The sequence below is a fragment of the Sylvia atricapilla genome, chromosome 1 (assembly GCF_009819655.1).
Source record: "Sylvia atricapilla isolate bSylAtr1 chromosome 1, bSylAtr1.pri, whole genome shotgun sequence".
Classification (NCBI taxonomy): domain Eukaryota; kingdom Metazoa; phylum Chordata; class Aves; order Passeriformes; family Sylviidae; genus Sylvia; species Sylvia atricapilla.
Genome location: NC_089140.1, coordinates 90479170 through 90495878, shown reverse-complemented (window position 1 = coordinate 90495878; position 16709 = coordinate 90479170). Strand labels below are relative to the sequence as shown.

The 16709-nt window shown below is 36.8% G+C and overlaps 1 protein-coding gene across 3 annotated transcripts in view; it reads left to right on the top strand.

Moving 5' to 3' along the window:
* Positions 1–13944, top strand: part of ANKS6 (ankyrin repeat and sterile alpha motif domain containing 6) — a 38150-nt gene extending 24206 nt beyond the window's left edge. The window contains exons 12-18 of one of the 3 annotated variants that reach the window (XR_010744536.1): positions 1964–2153; positions 3520–3636; positions 5358–5425; positions 6681–6797; positions 7705–7801; positions 9308–9682; positions 13151–13944. Coding sequence is in view for 1 of the 3 variants with exons in the window: in XM_066327601.1 (XP_066183698.1) it covers positions 1964–2153; positions 3520–3636; positions 5358–5425; positions 6681–6797; positions 7705–7801; positions 13151–13200 (639 nt within the window). In the remaining 2 variants the exon portion in view is untranslated. Of the gene's footprint in view, positions 1–1963; positions 2154–3519; positions 3637–5357; positions 5426–6680; positions 6798–7704; positions 7802–9235; positions 9683–13150 lie in introns of all 3 variants that reach the window. The other 2 variants (XR_010744535.1, XM_066327601.1) reach the window with 2 other exon arrangements.
* Positions 13945–16709: the final 2765 nt, after the last annotated feature.

The following is a 16709-nucleotide window of genomic DNA, read 5'->3' as shown; positions in this document are numbered from 1 at the left end:
CCTGTGCCTGTGAGCTTTGGGCTGCAGATCCTGTGGCCTTTTGTTGCAACAGTGCTGCCACTAAGAAGTTTAACTACTGTTTCCACTCACAGTGGGATACATTAAGGGATAAAAGAGTAAGTGAATTGCAATGTGCTGCAGATCATTTTCTGGAAAGGCTGTTCATTGTGCTATTGAAAAGATTTTTAAACAACATTTAAGCCACTGTTTTGGAAAGGCAACAGCTTTTTCAGTGTTCTTTGCTTAGATGTCTAGACAAGTTCCATTCTATCCACCAGTAACAAAACATGTCATAGTGTAGATCTCACTGTAGATATTCATGTATCACACAACTGAGGTGATTTTTTGAGATCTCTGTTGGGAGAACACAATCAAATATGGATTCACACAGGTGGCAGAAGCTAGCAGTGTAGTATTGTAATCATCAGTGTAAATGGTGGAAATAATATCTATATCAATTGAGGAATAGCTTGTGTCCTCCCATTAGGATCATGCTGTCTAAACTTGGAAATAGCCAATCTAAAAATACAGTGATACTACACTGATCAATTTTGCAAAACTTATCCATGAGGGGTGAGATGGTGCAAGCTTTAAAGAAAAAAAAAGAAAAAAAACACCATTTTATAGGGTGGTGTAATTTAAATAAATGCAGACAGTGTGCTAGGGAGGGAAGACCATTCTGCAACACAAATGGCCAATAACAATTTAGATGGAAATTTGAGACTGAAAGTTGAAATGAGTTCATGATGCTCTTCAAGGAGCTCTCAAGTTGGTATCATGCTGTGTTGCTTCTAGTAAATTCGGTGCAGGGCTAAGGAAGTATTACATTCTGACATAGGATAGAGTAATGGAAGAATGTTACTACTCAAATGAATTTTATCTTTTGAATCTGGATCTCCTTCATTAAGTGGAAAAGTTCCATTAATGCCACAGCACAGAAGCAAAATTGTAAGGGCAGGAACAATCATTGTCTTTCTTATTTCTTGCACTGTTACCCAGATCAACTTTTTTATCAGTTTATTGTAGTAGCCTGAGTGACAAAAAGTATTTAGAATTAAACTCTGAATTCAGGAATTCAGTAAAAAATCACCTTCTTTTTGGGTAATACAGTGCAGAGATCAAAATATATATGTAGATTAAAGAATTTAGGAGGTGAGGTACATTGACTGTTTTTGGAAAAGACTGTTGATATATGTACATATATATATTCTTATTACCCATTTTAACTCATGTGTTTCCCTCTTTTCCATTCCTCCAAATGTGTTAAATATTTGCAAAATTCTTAATAAATCACTTGACTCCTGTTAATCCTGGTAATAATAAATTTGAGGGTTGGCTAGAAACTTCCATTCCAGTGCAGCAAGGGGTTTAATGTGCCCAAAACTTAGTTTGTGCTTGCTACATGTTTCTGGTTAATCCAGCATGAAGTGCTACTTTAAATTAGCATCGCATGTGCTTTGAAAATCTTTAATTAAGACTTAAATCTCTAAATGAAAATCCCTATTTTCAAGTCAAAGTAATTTACTTTGTTCCTGTTATTAAACTGTTTTTATCTCAACTGCAAGTTTTACTTCTGCTTCTGCCCATACCAGGGGAGGTGGGAGATGAGTGAGAAGCTGTGTGGTGTATACGTGCCACCTGTACTTAAGCCATGAAAGCCCTTTTATAAAAGGAATAATTGTAGTGCTTGTGGGCAGTTTTGCTTTACAAGAAATAATTTTCCTATTACAAAATTACAGCCTTAATAAATGTATTTTTCTTGTTAGTTTTGAGGAGAGAGACTTTCAGCTGGAATGAAATTGCTATTGCTCCAATTATTTCAATACAGACCAAGCAGAAACTTCTAGTTGTGACTACATGCTCTCAAAAATTATATATAACTTAAGTAATATTGAAGCATCATGTATAGGTAAACATTTTTTTAATTATTTTTTAACTGAAATGATTGCATCATTAACTGCAGCAAAAACTGGAGATGAACAAGAGACCTCCGTCTGGGACTTCATCTACGTCTAAAAGCACATCACCAACTCTCACACCTTCTCCATCACCTTCCCCATCTCCTAAGGTTCCAAACGCAGAGTCTTCTGTCTCTTCTTCTCACAGACATGCCAAGAGCAACGGCTCTAGCAGTGGTACCATTACAGAGGATGGTGAGTAGCTCACTGTGATTACAGGAGATTCATTCATTGAGAATACAACGTGTTTAAAGCTGTGACTATACTGGACTAGTGTGTATCTGATTGTGGGGTCTCTCTTCTTTCTAGAAAACACATTATGGTGTTTCTTACTGTGAGACTGGCATTCCTACACTAACTGCCTGTTTCTCTCCCAAAACCTGTGATTCTTTGCATTTACAGGAGACTGCTATCATCTCAAAGCATAGAATATGTAGCTAGGCCACTCCTACATGGCGATGTTTTCCTCCTTCATGGATAAAGTTCTGTTTTTCACCCTTTGCTGAGGGTACAAAATGCACTTTCTCCACACTAGATTTTTTTCTTCCCGTTAGAAGGTGCAGGGAAGCACACCACTACAGAGATACATTTTTTATCCATAGCAAGTCATAGCTACATGAAGTTGATTAAGAGCTGTGGTGCATTTATTTTTCTAAATTGCGAAAATAACTTTATTACAGCCTCTTTTTAACTTTAAGTCATAAGAAAGAATGAAAATGTTGTTACTTTTCCAGTAAGATTAATACTTCTAAAATTTTGCTTTTAGGTCCAAATTACAGCTTTTTAAAAGCTATTTTACTACTGCATTGGAAACTGGATATCAATAACTTTGTTCTGTCTTGTAAATATCTCAAAAAAAGTGAAGAAAATAACATGACTCAGGACCTTTTGAATAAGAAATGGAGGCACTTTGTACTACTTTTGTTTTTTTTGAAATTGTATTGATTTTGGTTTATTTTCACTTAGGCCATCTTTGTCCATTAACACTGTAATTTGACACTGAAGACAGGTGATGCTTGACCCTCTTTCTGCCCTATTCTCATGGCTTAGCTGTAACATACTCTAGTGACTGCTGGAGCAAATCCTTTCACATTTAGTGCCGTTTTATAATGTCTTGATAAGAATTGATTTAGAGATGCATAGAAAGAACTCACAGCTGGATAACGGGACAAGTTCCCCAAGCCATCAGCTGCTCTCATCTCATCCAGTGAAGCTCGGTTTTGTGTCCACACACTAATGCCAGGATACTGTGAGCTCCCTTGTAGCAGAGAAAAGGTTATTTGTCAGAAGCACAAGTAACTCTGGGTCGTGTTTGTAAGCTTTTGTAGTTTAGTGCTCCTTCAGTTCAAGAGCTTCTCTTATCAGTCTGGGGTTTGATTCAGCAGCAGCAGTACAAATGCTGATATGCCGAGCAGTAATCAGAAGAATAAGTAGAGAAGGTCTGCAGTGCTAACTTTTCTTTCAAATGAACTTAAATGAGTAAGAAAATTGATTTGTATTGACTGTTACTGTGAAGGAACAGTAGGCAGCAGCATTCAGAGGTGTTTTTGTTTCTTTTTAGGCAACCACTTGGTGGACCATCAACAGCTTGGCCCTATTCTGAGAGCCAGTGATGTAGAGAATCATGAAAGACGAAACCATGTGAGAGTAAAAGAAGGCTCTGAAAACTTGGAGAAAGGTAATCTTATCTTACTACTATAGAATAGTATAAAAGGAGGTGCTAAATAGGAGTAACTTGGCAAAAGCAGTAAGAGCTCCAGGAACCTTAGTTTGCTCCAGGGATGGTAAGTGTAGAGCAAATGAGAGTGGTAAAGCAAAGGACAAACATATCTAAAACTGAGGGATTTCAGATTTTGTTGAGATTTAGTGTAATAATACAGGAAGTAGAAGAGGGGTAGAGGAAGAGAAAACATGAAAGGCCTACACCTGAAAGTGTTCTCTGTGTGTGAAAGGTGTTTGCTGTTATAATTGTTTATGACAATAAGACTGAGTTCAGACACCCTGAAAGTTTCTTCTTATATCATGGCCTACAGCACAGCAATATGATGAAAAATGAGAAGGGTAACTAACAACCCATAAGACAAAAACATTAATAATATATCTAAGGGTCTTCTAATGTGAATTCTGTTTTCTTTCTCTAAGATGATATTTTTCATCAAACAATGTGGAGAAGTTCCAATGATATGTTTTTAAAACTGATTACCTCTTCTCATGGATTAATGTCAGGGTGCTAAAGCTTTTAGTCTGAGACCATGTCAACTTTTGTAAATCATGTTAGGCATAGCAAGTTAGTTGAACTTAAGGTGAAAAAAAATTCCCAAAACCCTAGCAGAAAATAAGACTCAACTAGAAATTTTCTCTTCAGTTATCTTTGGACTCTCCTATGTAAAGAAGTCATCTTCCAAAATAGTACACAGACGTGTGTTTAGCTCAAGGTACTTGACATCTTTTGAGGGGCTTAGAGTATGAGAGTCTCTTTCATGTGATGATGAAAGAAAAGGGAAAGTCAAAAGACAAAGGAATGAAGTAAATAAAAGCAAAGTATATTTGGTAATGGACTAGTGATGTCTCTAAAATGGAAGTGAGTTTATATACAGAATATTAAATATAATTTTGGTTTATAATGTAGTAATTCATGTTCTTCATTTTGACTCTGACTTCTTGGCTTCAGTGACCACTTAGGTACTTAAGGGGAAAAAACAGTTACTGGTGACAGCAAAGTAATAAAAAGAAAACTTTAGCTGAGAGAGGTAGTGTGTAATTAAGAGAGAGTATGTCAGGTTATTCTGAAAGTGCACTTAAGCTTTTTAGCTGATAAGCTAAAGCTACATTTTAGATGTGTGGGAAGAGTCATTTTCAGGCCCTGCAACATTTAATTTCCTTTTGAGAGGAAAGACAATGTTCAGTGCTCTTAGCCTCGGAAGGTGAGCGTGTAAAACTTAAATTCTGTCCAGTTTTTGTCTTAACTGGACTTCAGCTGTCTGTGTTCAAAATGAGTGGATATTGGGCACATAAGGAGAGGAGGGTTCAGAAAGACCTGTGTTGTATCAGTGTTTTGAATGAGGTGTGTGGTTGCTTTGCCTTTTAGGCATTTGAAAAGATTTGTTGTCCTTACTGGTTTGGTTTTGTAAGGCTCTTTTAATGAGGTAGAAAGGGCCATACAATGGTATTTAACCTAGCAAGGTAAGACTAGATGGAATTGCAGTATTTGTAAGTAGGTGAGAACAGAGTAAGCCAATATTTCAGTTTCTGATGGAGAATAAATGGAGTTGGTATTTTCTTACCATAAATGACTATGGGAAATATAGGCTATATTTTCAGTTTATAATGCCGACGTCATTACATTCTTGTCTAATCTATGGGGTTGGTTTATTTCTTTTCTTTTTCTTGTTATTACAGATGAGCTGACAGGCATCCTTAAAAAGTTGTCACTTGAAAAATATCAGCCTATATTTGAGGAGCAGGAGGTATGTCTTTTCTAAAAGATATTTTATTTTTTACTGCTTTAATGAAAGTAGGGTATAACACATTGCATCTGATTTGTGATCCAGAATCAAGTTCTACAACCATTCCTGGTTGCAGAGAGTACCTTGAAAAATGGACCAAGTGATACTCGTGGCATTCTCCAGAATACTGCAAATAGCAGAGCTTTTTACACTTAACCTACAACTTTTATATACCTAGGGTTTTTTTTTCTCTGTTGTTACTCTTTGCTTTTCTATATATGTCTGTATCCAATGGCAAAACAGTTCATAGGACATACTGTATCATCCCTGGAATCACAGCTGGAACCTCATTTTCAGAAGGAGAACAGCAGGGTGTGAGTCACCAAGATGACTGCTTTATCTTCTTTATCCACTCTGTATAAGCAATAGGAGAATTAAATTGGGGAGCATAGGCATTGTGGTAGATGAGAGCTGTGACATTGACTTGCTGAAGGATGCAGTGAAAGGAAATGTTGCTGAAAATAAGTAAAGTTAATTCATTACAATGTTTAAGGCAGGATCAGATGTGAGCAAATATTGTGTGTTTATTTGGTCAAAGAGAAGGGTAGGGGACATAAGCACTGAGTTGATGTTGCTACAAAGTTCAAAATTCAGCATAAGCCCATACAATTTAGCTGCATCAAAATATGTTGGGTTATTATTGTTCCCCTACATGATAGGCAAGGGAGTATTGTGTAGAAATTAATATGCTTAGTGTTTGAGGGTTATATCAATATGAAAAGTTTCAGATAGTTGTTCTTATCACAGCCTTATAGATATGTTGTTATAATAAAAACTATAAACAAAACCTCGTTTTTTCTCAGGAGACACTGGAAAAGTAAACACAATATTTTGAAATTCCAAAAATACTTAGGGGGAAAGAGTGAAGAAAAGAGAGAAATTTCAGGTTTATTCAAGTAGCTGCTACTGTAGGCAGAGGAATTTCTGTGGAGACAATATATTGTGTATTAATAGAACTTGATGGGAAAAAAGCTAAAAATCCTTTAATAGTTTAGATGTACTATAATGATTAGTTGAATGATTAACAGCAGGTTAGATGCTGTTTGGTGCTGGTAATTCATTAAAAATTCTTTTTGTACAATATTTATTTTAAGTCTATACAATTAAAAAAACCCAACAAGCCACTTTTAACCTTCATTAGTAATGAATCTTTGCATAGGTAAATCTGTCTTACTTTTTTTCTTTTATTTCTTCTTTTTTTTTTTTTAATATACAGGTGGATATGGAAGCTTTCCTCACACTTACTGATGGCGATCTGAAAGAGCTGGGTATTAAAACAGATGGATCAAGGCAGCAAATTTTGGCAGCTATTTCTGAACTGAATGCAGGAAAGGTACAATTTTAAGTACTGTATTAGTAAATTATTTCAAGGTTTTTGATAGAATTAATTCAACATACATTTTGAAATTCAGTTGCGGATGTTAGTTAGAAAAGCTAAATTAATTTTTTCCAAACAAAGTGTTCCATGTATTTGATTAGTAAAAAGTCTTCCTTTGTAGAACTTTCTCTTCTCTTTCAGTAACTCTTTCCTAGTCCAGTGAATAAGCTACTTGTAAACATGAGCATGTAACATAACTCCGAGTATTGATTTCAGCAGAGCTGAAAAGAATCATCTGGCTGCAATAGTGCAGCTAGAGAATGCAGTATAAGACGAAAGGTGTCCTTTGGTTAGCATAACAGGTTTTGATTCCTCTGTGATTAGGGGAATAGTGCTTCTCTCATTTCTTGCACTTTCATTGTCTTTGTATTTTATGTTGACATAAACAAATTTGCTAAGAATGGTGTACAGTAAACAGTGCTCTTGTCAGAGGGATTTTGTACTGGAACACTTCTTTGGTTAGGCTTGCTGATGCTTCTCGGCAGCTTTTTTAGATTTGATGTCCACTTGCGCTCTGATACTGGAAGTTCAGACAAACAAGACAGACAATTCTCCTAAGTCAAGATCAACAGTAGTGATGAGGCAAAAAATTAGGGGAAGTGGATGATGTTCCATACTGAGATACGCCATAAAGATAGGAAGAAAATAATTGTTTCTATTGTTGTCTGGTAGTTTCAGGAAAAGATTACTACAAGATTTTCAAAATATGTCTGTAAGGTAAGGATTTGTAGTTATTTCTAATAGTATACTTCAGTATAGACATAGACACGCATATTTACACATTTGTTGTGTACTCTTTATAAATTAATCTTTTAAACAGAAATTTAAGAATACCTTATTTTATTTTATTGTTCTTTTACAGGGTCGAGAGAGACAGATTTTACAAGAAACTATACACAACTTCCACTCTTCCTTTGAGAGTAGTGTCAGTAACACACGACCGCCAGGTCATTCCCAATGTAAGTAGCACCTGAAATAAATTGAAGAATGAATTACAGGTTGAATCACAGAATCACAAAATCAGTTAGGGTGGAAAACACCTCTGAGATCATAGAGTCTGACCTGTGACTGAACACCACCATGCCACCCACACCATGGCACTGAATGCCTGGTCCAGTCTTTTCTTAAACACCTCCAAGGATGGTGACTCCATCATCTCCCTGAGCAGCCCATGCCAATGTCTAATCACTTTTTCTGTGAAAGAATCTTCCCAATGTCCAAATGTGTGGATATTTTATTTAATACTGGCTGGAAGACAGAATGTGACAAACAAGCCCGTTAGTTACTTTCTTGGCTAATGGTGTGTGTCTCTAAGACTGTAGAGAAGATTTCAACCTAAAAAGTAGAGGTATCTGTAAGATGTTCATACACCCTTCATTACTATCTGAAATAAGGATAAGATTTTTGTTGTGCAATATTAAACACAGAAAATGGATGTAAGTATAACAAACACTATATACAGTATATAGAATACAGAATATACAGTATACTGTCTATAGTGTCTGCGTGTGTATATATATATATATCTCATCAGTGGGAGGTGTTCCTATATGATACATAATTAACATTTGCACACTCCTTATAGGAAATACTTTAGTATGATCAGGTAGAATAAATATATTCAAGATTTACAATTTGACACAATGATTTTTGGCAGCTGTGTTAATTATATATTTATGTATGTAGGTATACATTTAGTTATTTTGCATAGGTGGTATTTTTATATGATTGTCTGTCGTTGGTTTCTTTGGAATACATGTATTCTAAGCATCAGTGTTATCTGCTAGCCAAGCTGAAGAAACTGCCTTTTAAAATGTACTGTCTGTAACCAAAACTTACAAGAAGGTGTTGCTGACCTGTAATAAATGAATACATTTCCTGCACTCTCAGATATACAAACTGCAAATCTCTGTCCTGTCAGCCATCTGAAACAAAGGCAGATACTCGTCTGTTACTCCAGATTTAAGCATAGGGCATAACCTATGTACTTCTGTATTCATATTTTAGTAGAAACAATGAAAGCCATCAAGTAGCCTTGAGAAGTTCACCATGTTAAAAGTCCTTCTTCTTACATTGTTTATTTTGCTGCTTTCATCAACTCACAAAATAATTTCATTTGTTTAGCATTCATGTGTTAAATAGTTCAAGTGTTGTATGCTTTAGGGAACCTTAATAATGAGCTAGTCCCAGTTGTTCCAAGCTCAGTCAGCTGCATTTCACTAGATATATGAAAGCAGGTGCTAACTGTTGACCTACTGATGTGTTGTGGAAAACTGGAAATTGCTGGGGAGTAGTTCATGAATGTGGGCTACTTCCAGCATTCTGTGTAGTCTGCTTGGCTGAAAGCCACTATCAGGTGTCCCTGTACGCATTGTGCAACTTTCCATTCTCAGCAAAGTCAGCATGTGTAGGAACTTCTGGATGTCTCTTGATAACATCCCGGAGCTGAAGAGCCTCTTCTGTAGGTATTACTAGGTGAGCAGAAGCTGTTTGGGATTTCATTACATGGTGCAAAGAACTGGAATTACTCAAGAACCAAAGAAGCATAGAGGTGTAATGTATCTCCAAGCAACTTGCTGACCTTAAGTGTCTTGAAGACATCAAAGGACAAGAATGATGTCTCAGAGCTGGGGAGAGAACATCCTTTTGTCAGAATGGAGGCAACAGGTGCTTCTATAGAGCTTTTGACAAGACGCTGCAAGAAGGCTGCCATCAGAGATGTGGCTTTTGGGGTTTTGTGTGTTAGAGCTCCGTGATACAGATTTGGCTGTGAAACAGAAACAGAACCACTAACAGAGAAGACGAAGAGAACATGTAGCTAAAAGAAGTTTCTGCACCAGGTAAGCTGCTTTTTATTGTAAAAAGTAGCAGTGGAATCCTTATGCAGTCTCTGCAACGTGAAGTACTTTCCAGAAATGTGTAATATTTTAGAGCATAAAAGCAGCTGTACCAAGTCAGATCCAAGGTGTGTGCAATTGTGTTCAACTTTTTCATCCAGTCTCATCTGGCACTGATGTGAAGAGCTGCTTGCTTTCATTTGCTGTGAACTTGCCGTGTCCTGACTTCTTTTGCTTCATCGTACTGGATCAGAAGATACAGTGAGCAGGTGTTTCCTGTTCACTGCATCCATGCCACTAATGATTTTACAGATCACTGTGATATTCTTCTTCATTCATGTTTTTTTTCCAAGGGGAAGGCTTACAGGCTGCCTTGTCATTCCCTATACCATAGTTTTTCTAACCTCTTTTCCTCTTCTGGTCTTAGCTTTCCAGACTTGGGAGATACCAGCCTAGCATACAGTATTCAATATGTAGTCATGGTATGGATTTACATGACAGAGCGATGTTTCTTTTTCTTTTGTGTTCTCTGCTTCCCATTCTCTTGCCTTTTCCTAGTTATTTCTGATACTTTGCTGTGTTTGCTACAGTTGAAGACTGAATTGGTATTAATTTGAATTACCTCTTACAACCTAGCTTATCTACTGAGTTTGAGCTCACAGCCTATAATTTTTTATAAACACACATCTTTTCCATTTGCCTTGCTTCTTATTACTTCATATTTACCTTCACCAAATTTTATGTCTATCTTACTGTTTAGGCACAGATGTCACATGAAATCTTTTTGCCAGCTTTCTGTTGACCTTACTTTATATTTACATGGATTACTTGGAAGGTTTATTCCTTCACTCTATATGCCCTTTCAAAATCTTATATTGAATATACTGTTTATATCCTGCATATCCCTACGAAATATTAGGGGCCAATCTCTCTACTATGGAAAAAATCACTGTTTACTGCAACCTTCTGTCCACTGCCTCCCTAACAGATTACTTGTTCACACAAGAAATTGTACTTTTACCCTGTGGAAAAATTTTTACCCTGTTCCTTATTATCTTAAGGGCTAACCTTGTAAAAATGCCTTGTCAGAATCCAAGCATCAAATGACCTCTTTTTATCTACAAGACTGTTAGCACTTTCAAGGAGTTCTAGTAGGTTGGTGAAGCAAGACTTCTAAAGGCCCTTCTTGATTGTTTTCCACAAAATTTCAGATTGCTACAGTTTTTACTAATCTGGTTAGTATAACTGTCCATCTCACTGGTCTCTGTTTCCCTAAATTTCCTGTTGAACCATTAAAAAGATTTGCATCACTGTTATCACATCTCAGTTATGTGACAATTTAAACAAGAACCTGTGCCCTGTACACAGCAGTTCAGCTGCTTAATCCTTCTGCTTCTCTAATACATCTTAGAAATTTGCTATTACTTGCTTTGTGTATTTGTTTCATATTCTTTTTTGCTAGTACTTTGGGTTAAGATGTCTTGGACTCACACATAAAGGAGGTTTCTGAAATGGATTCCTTCCTCTCCACCCTATGCCAGGGGGGACACTAGGTTAGGCTGTGTGAATTCCATGCTCCAGTCCTTGCCTGACCTGCATAAGGCAGAGTAGTGTAAATGATTCAGATGTTACTGGACCTCTAAGCCATTAGGTTTGGAGGCACCATGAATTCTGAACAGGCAAACAGTACTTGCATGGGGAATATTGCCTCCATCTCTTTTTAAAATGGAAATTAAGTGGTCAATTTTTGAAAATTCTGATAAAATTGTTCATTCCAAGAGTGAACGTTTTGGCAGGTTTTGACACTTTGGTAGTTTGGCTATTATTACGTCTTGGAAAATAGACAATGCACCCCGTCCTTGAAAAGAGAAACTACTAGAAAGATACTGCTTCTTTATAGTCCAGTGAATGTGTCTAGCAAACACAGAATTACTGCGCTGCTTCGCCATTTAGAGCAGGTGATCAGTCCATGGAGGCATGAGGCAAAATGACTGCTCTGAGGAACAAAATGCTGCTCCTTTGTCTGGATTCCAACTTCAGTGAAACAGCAAGTGACAATAATACCCCAGGAAAAGTTTCTGTTTGTGGTTTGAGGTGATCTTTTTGCTTACATGATTCTGCTGAAAAAGAAAATTGGACTTTCTGAATGCCTAATTGCCAGGACTAATTGTTTAATTTATTTGGGGGGGGGCTGCGTCAAGATTCATGCTCCTGTTAACTGAGTGCAATCAAGAGGCTGAACAGATATGGCAGTGGTCTGCAGGTTAGTTGAAACAAATGACACCAAAGAAGACAGTTGGATTTCAACACAAACTTGCCAAATCAGAAATGGAAAGCTAAAAAAAGGCCATGTGGATTCTTACAAAAAAAAAAAAAAAAAAAAAAAAAAGAGGGAGAAGAAAAGCAAGTGAAATAATTTCCTCCAGAAGAGTAGACATAAAATCCTATATGCCGGTCATAATAGATGTGTAAGAAAGTGTTACATGTAAAATCATCTGATAAAAAATGGAAACACTTGATGGAAGTTCCCTTGCCCATTTAAGGCTTGCAACAGAATTTGCCATTCCTTACAAAAACAACATGAAAAATGTAAGATAGCGTCCAAGGTTTATACTTAGAAGGACAGAGTCTTTTTCTGCTAGAACATTGCTTAGGCTCACTATAAAAAAACCCATTAGGATTGGTTGGAGGTAAAGCTAACTACCAGTTAACTTAGTTTGCCTTCTAATACCAAGTTTATCGAAATGTTTGAAAGAAAAGGACGAGTCTTGTCACTTGGTGCAGGCATCCAGCTGCTCTCCCCCATCTAAATAACACTTCTGATAGGTGGGAAGAAAAGAGAAGATCCAAACATCTGGTAGGGGCAGTGAACAAAGGCAGGACATAGATATCAAAGGAATAAACTGTGAATATTCTCCAGACAATATGCCTATGATGAAGAAGGAATATGATGCCTTTTAGTCTATAGGTAGTGGAAGTTCTGGTTTTCCGGGGTTTTTTACATGTGGTATGTTATATATATTGATAGATTCATAAGTATCTGCAGATACAGAGTTGTTTGTGTATTTACTTTTCATTTTTAGATTCAAACTCAAAAATATCAAGTGGAAATTGTCCAGAGGAGGGAGTTAGAGATTGCAGAGAGAGAAGTAAAAATAGGAGTAAAATCAATACAGACTTGCGTATGAAAATCATAAAGGATTGAGGTAATCACTTACTGGAAAGATGCGCATTGCGAAAAGAGGGATTATCAAAACTTTGTGGCAGTAGGCGACCTTTTCACACATGAGTTTGACTTTTTATACATTTTCCTTAAGATTATTAAAATGAATTACAGGATCAAACTGTTAGATACAAGTACATTGGGAATTGTGGTTCTGTTTCCAGTAGTTGTGGAATTATTCTCTTGTTTACAGCTGTGAGTCTTGCTGGTTGCAGTTTTTCAGACTTCTTTTTTTTTCTCTCTTACAGCTCCTGGCTGCTCTTTAAAACCACAAGAAGCTGTTTCTTCTAAAAGGTAGCTACTGGAACCAAAATGGTTTTGGTTTGGGTTGTTTTTTTTTTATTATTTTTCTGTGGTGAAGTTTGGCATCTGAATAAGTAACTCCATACGAATGAAAATTTGAAAAGTTAGCCCTGACTACACTGACAGAGGATTTTTACAGTAATGAGCTTAAAATGCGAAACCCACAGAAAGTCAAAGAAAATAATAAAGAGGTTGCTTTTGTAGTCCAGCCTAAGTGTTGAATTGGTCAAGGCATCAGTGGTATGGATTTAAGAAGAGCAAAGTCAGAAGAGCAGGAAGAATGGATGAACATGCAAGAAGATGGATGCTTCATTCCACTCTTGTCCATAGATGAAGAACCTTACAAAGGAGAGACCTACATGGGCACAGTCAAGAGCAACAAAAGCACAGAAGGCAAGAAGGCCACCACAAATTGTGACACCTTCTACATGGGGAAATACATAAGCTGAATATGCTTGTATTGATTTGATACAGATAAAGGAGTCCAGATTGAAAATGTAATGACTTCATGGGAAGAAATAGAAAGGAGAAGTAATGCTGCATTCTTCAATAACCAAAATATACTTTATATATTCAATATTATGAGATTAGAACAGCAGTAAAAGTTAAAAAAAAGTACCTTGTATAAACACAGCACTTTATTTGAGGAAATGCATAATCTGTCACCAATGTTTAAACAGAAAGAATGTTAAAATATTTTATATTACTGACTTTTTTGAGAATAAAACCATTTACATGATATTGGCTGGGATTTTTTTGAATAGTAACACTAGCATATCCTAAAAATACATTTTTATAACTTGATTTTGTAGCAATTTTGAAGTAGAAGTTACAGTAATTACAAGTAGAAATAATTTTCTACTTAGCAAATACCATTTTTGTTAAGCTGGTAAAATGCAATCATCAGAAACTAAAATACAAGTCATCAGAAGCCTCTGGCACTCTGTTTATCTTTCTGAAGACTCAAGTACTGCAGGTAAAGGCAAGAAGATCTTGTAGCTCCAATTACTTGAGTGCTCTTGGTACGTAACTAAAGATTTTACCCATGCTCCTCACTGTACTGACAGCTCCTGGCTGCTTTTTCTGCCTTGGAGAGGCAGAAAAAAAAAAATTGGTCGGTGCCATCACTGGGACCTCAAAAACCGGTATCTCACTGGGCTACGCTAAAAGTTTGATTCAATTGTCCAGACCTCCACTGGCATTTTCCAGGCCATGAGGCATCCAAAGCACCCAGAAGGGATGCCAGACATAACAATACATGAGGGTTATGATCAGATAGTTCATTGCATCCGCTTGGACAAAGAGACCATTCAGAGATGGAGACTGTAATTTCATTGACTTGTCCTGATTTGTCACAGACTTTCAAAGGTGAAAGGGGTTTTTTTTTGTTCCTGTTTGCTGTTCATTTTCTGTGTTCTCCTTTTCCGTTCAAATGAAAATATTTGTTGGCAAAGTATGCTTACCTCATAATGAAAAGTGATACCTTCTGGATTTTACCAAAGGAGGAGATCCTACAAAAATCAGTTTTTGTTATGATTCAGTCAAGCGTTATAGACTTGACTAATCTGTAGTTATTAACCTAAGATTTTGCTGAGGAGTACTGTTACTTTACAAGAAGCTTTTATAAGTTTCTTTGAATTCAATTTTCTTTTTCTGCACTTTGAGCATTAATGAAAATCAGATTTTAAATAAAGATACTTTGTTATCTGGAAATGATTCAAGTAGTCATCTATATTATTTCTCATGCTTCAGCAAATGCCTTAGAAGCCAGGTATCTTCTCAAGGGAATAACTTTGGTTTCCAGAGTGAAGAGTAGCATAAGAGTTCATGCAAAGAGATTTCTTTAATAATGAGATCAGCTTAATTTACAATTGCTTGGCTTGTCTGACTCTGACACTAATAGCCTCAAACTTGCCACTCTATTTTATTTCAAAGCCCTCTTGGCAGTACAAGGGTACATTTAGTGGGAACAGGCTTTGTCCATTAAAACCGAAACTTCTTGTGCTATATTTAAAGCTCATTTGGAACACTTAATTTCCAGTCTCTCAGAAGTTTGTATTATTGAAATAAACTGTTAATGCAATGTCCTCCTTAAAGTGTCACAGTGACAAACTGTTTCAAAGCAATTTTTGCCACTTGTCATTCACAGCATTCCAGTGTGCATTAAAACTTAATGGAGTTAACATGCAGTCATAAAAACAACAGCAAACAGATACTTGAAGTATTGTTGCCATATTCCTGGCACTGCACCTATAGCATTTTAATTGGCCTCTTACGTCTCTCAGTTTTTATCCATAAGTATGTACAACACTCTCAAAATAGGTCTGATTGATCTTAAGAGGAGTGGGATATCAGGACAGTTAGCAGGAGGGGTAGTGCTGTACTGGAGCAGGGTTCTTGAAGGTGATAAACAGGTTAATGTGAGTGTTGGAAAGCAGGCCCATTCAAGACGCTTCCTTATAAATAACATAAAAACAATCTGTTCATGTGTACACTTGATCCGTGGCTGTGAATTGTTTTTAATAAGCCTACGTGGTTTGTTACCCCACAGAATCAGTAGCCTCCAATTAGCTGGTGCAGAGATTTTCTGTGTCCTGAGTTGTGGAACAAAACCATTGCACAGATAACAGCCAACAAAGTGCAATCAATAGGTTTGATCACAACAGCCCTGATTTCAGTTGTTCTCCACGGATTTCTCCATATATGTTTTTTCCAAGTCACTCTCTGCTGCCATTATTTCCTAATAATGGGAAGAATTAACGAAAGGAAAACAAGTTGAATGAAAGCTAGAAATAGAAGCACAACTACTCGATTGGGGTTTCTGGTTTTCTTTCCAGGATCTGCCTCTCTTTTAGGTTGTTTTTTAGGTTATTTTAATATTGAATGCCCTAGGATCCACTTACTTGAGCAGCTCAGGACTCCAAAGCACTTACTGTTTATCACAGACTTAGTTCAAAATCTGTTGCTCATATACCTTCACTTAGAGCAAACAGAAAGTGTCATTCTCTGTGCTAGTAATTATATGGCTTATGCAGAGATCCACTTTTCCAGCTGCTTGGGCCACAGAATACAAAATAGAGCTTCAGTTTATAGATGTTCCTAAAACATTGTATTATCTCCTATCATGCATTTTAATTGCTTATTTGGTGTGTGTGTCAAGCACACACACAAACTGTAGTCCTTAGCAATGCCGCAGATACATATTACACAATCACAGAATGGCTGAGGCTGGAACGAGCCTTTGGAGTACATCCTGTCCAATGCCACCCTACTTGAAGCAGACCACCTATAGCTGATTGTCTGGGACCCTGTCCATTAGTCTCCCCTCATTCAGTGAGATGCTCTTCCTAGAAAGCTGTCAGGTTTGTTAGAAATTATTTCCTCTGTTGTGAATTTATGATGACTACTCCCAAACACCATCTTATGTATCTGGAAATTATTTTCAGGTATTTTCTCCATCACATTCCCCAAAGGCAAGGTGGGACTTATAAGCTCAGGTTCCCT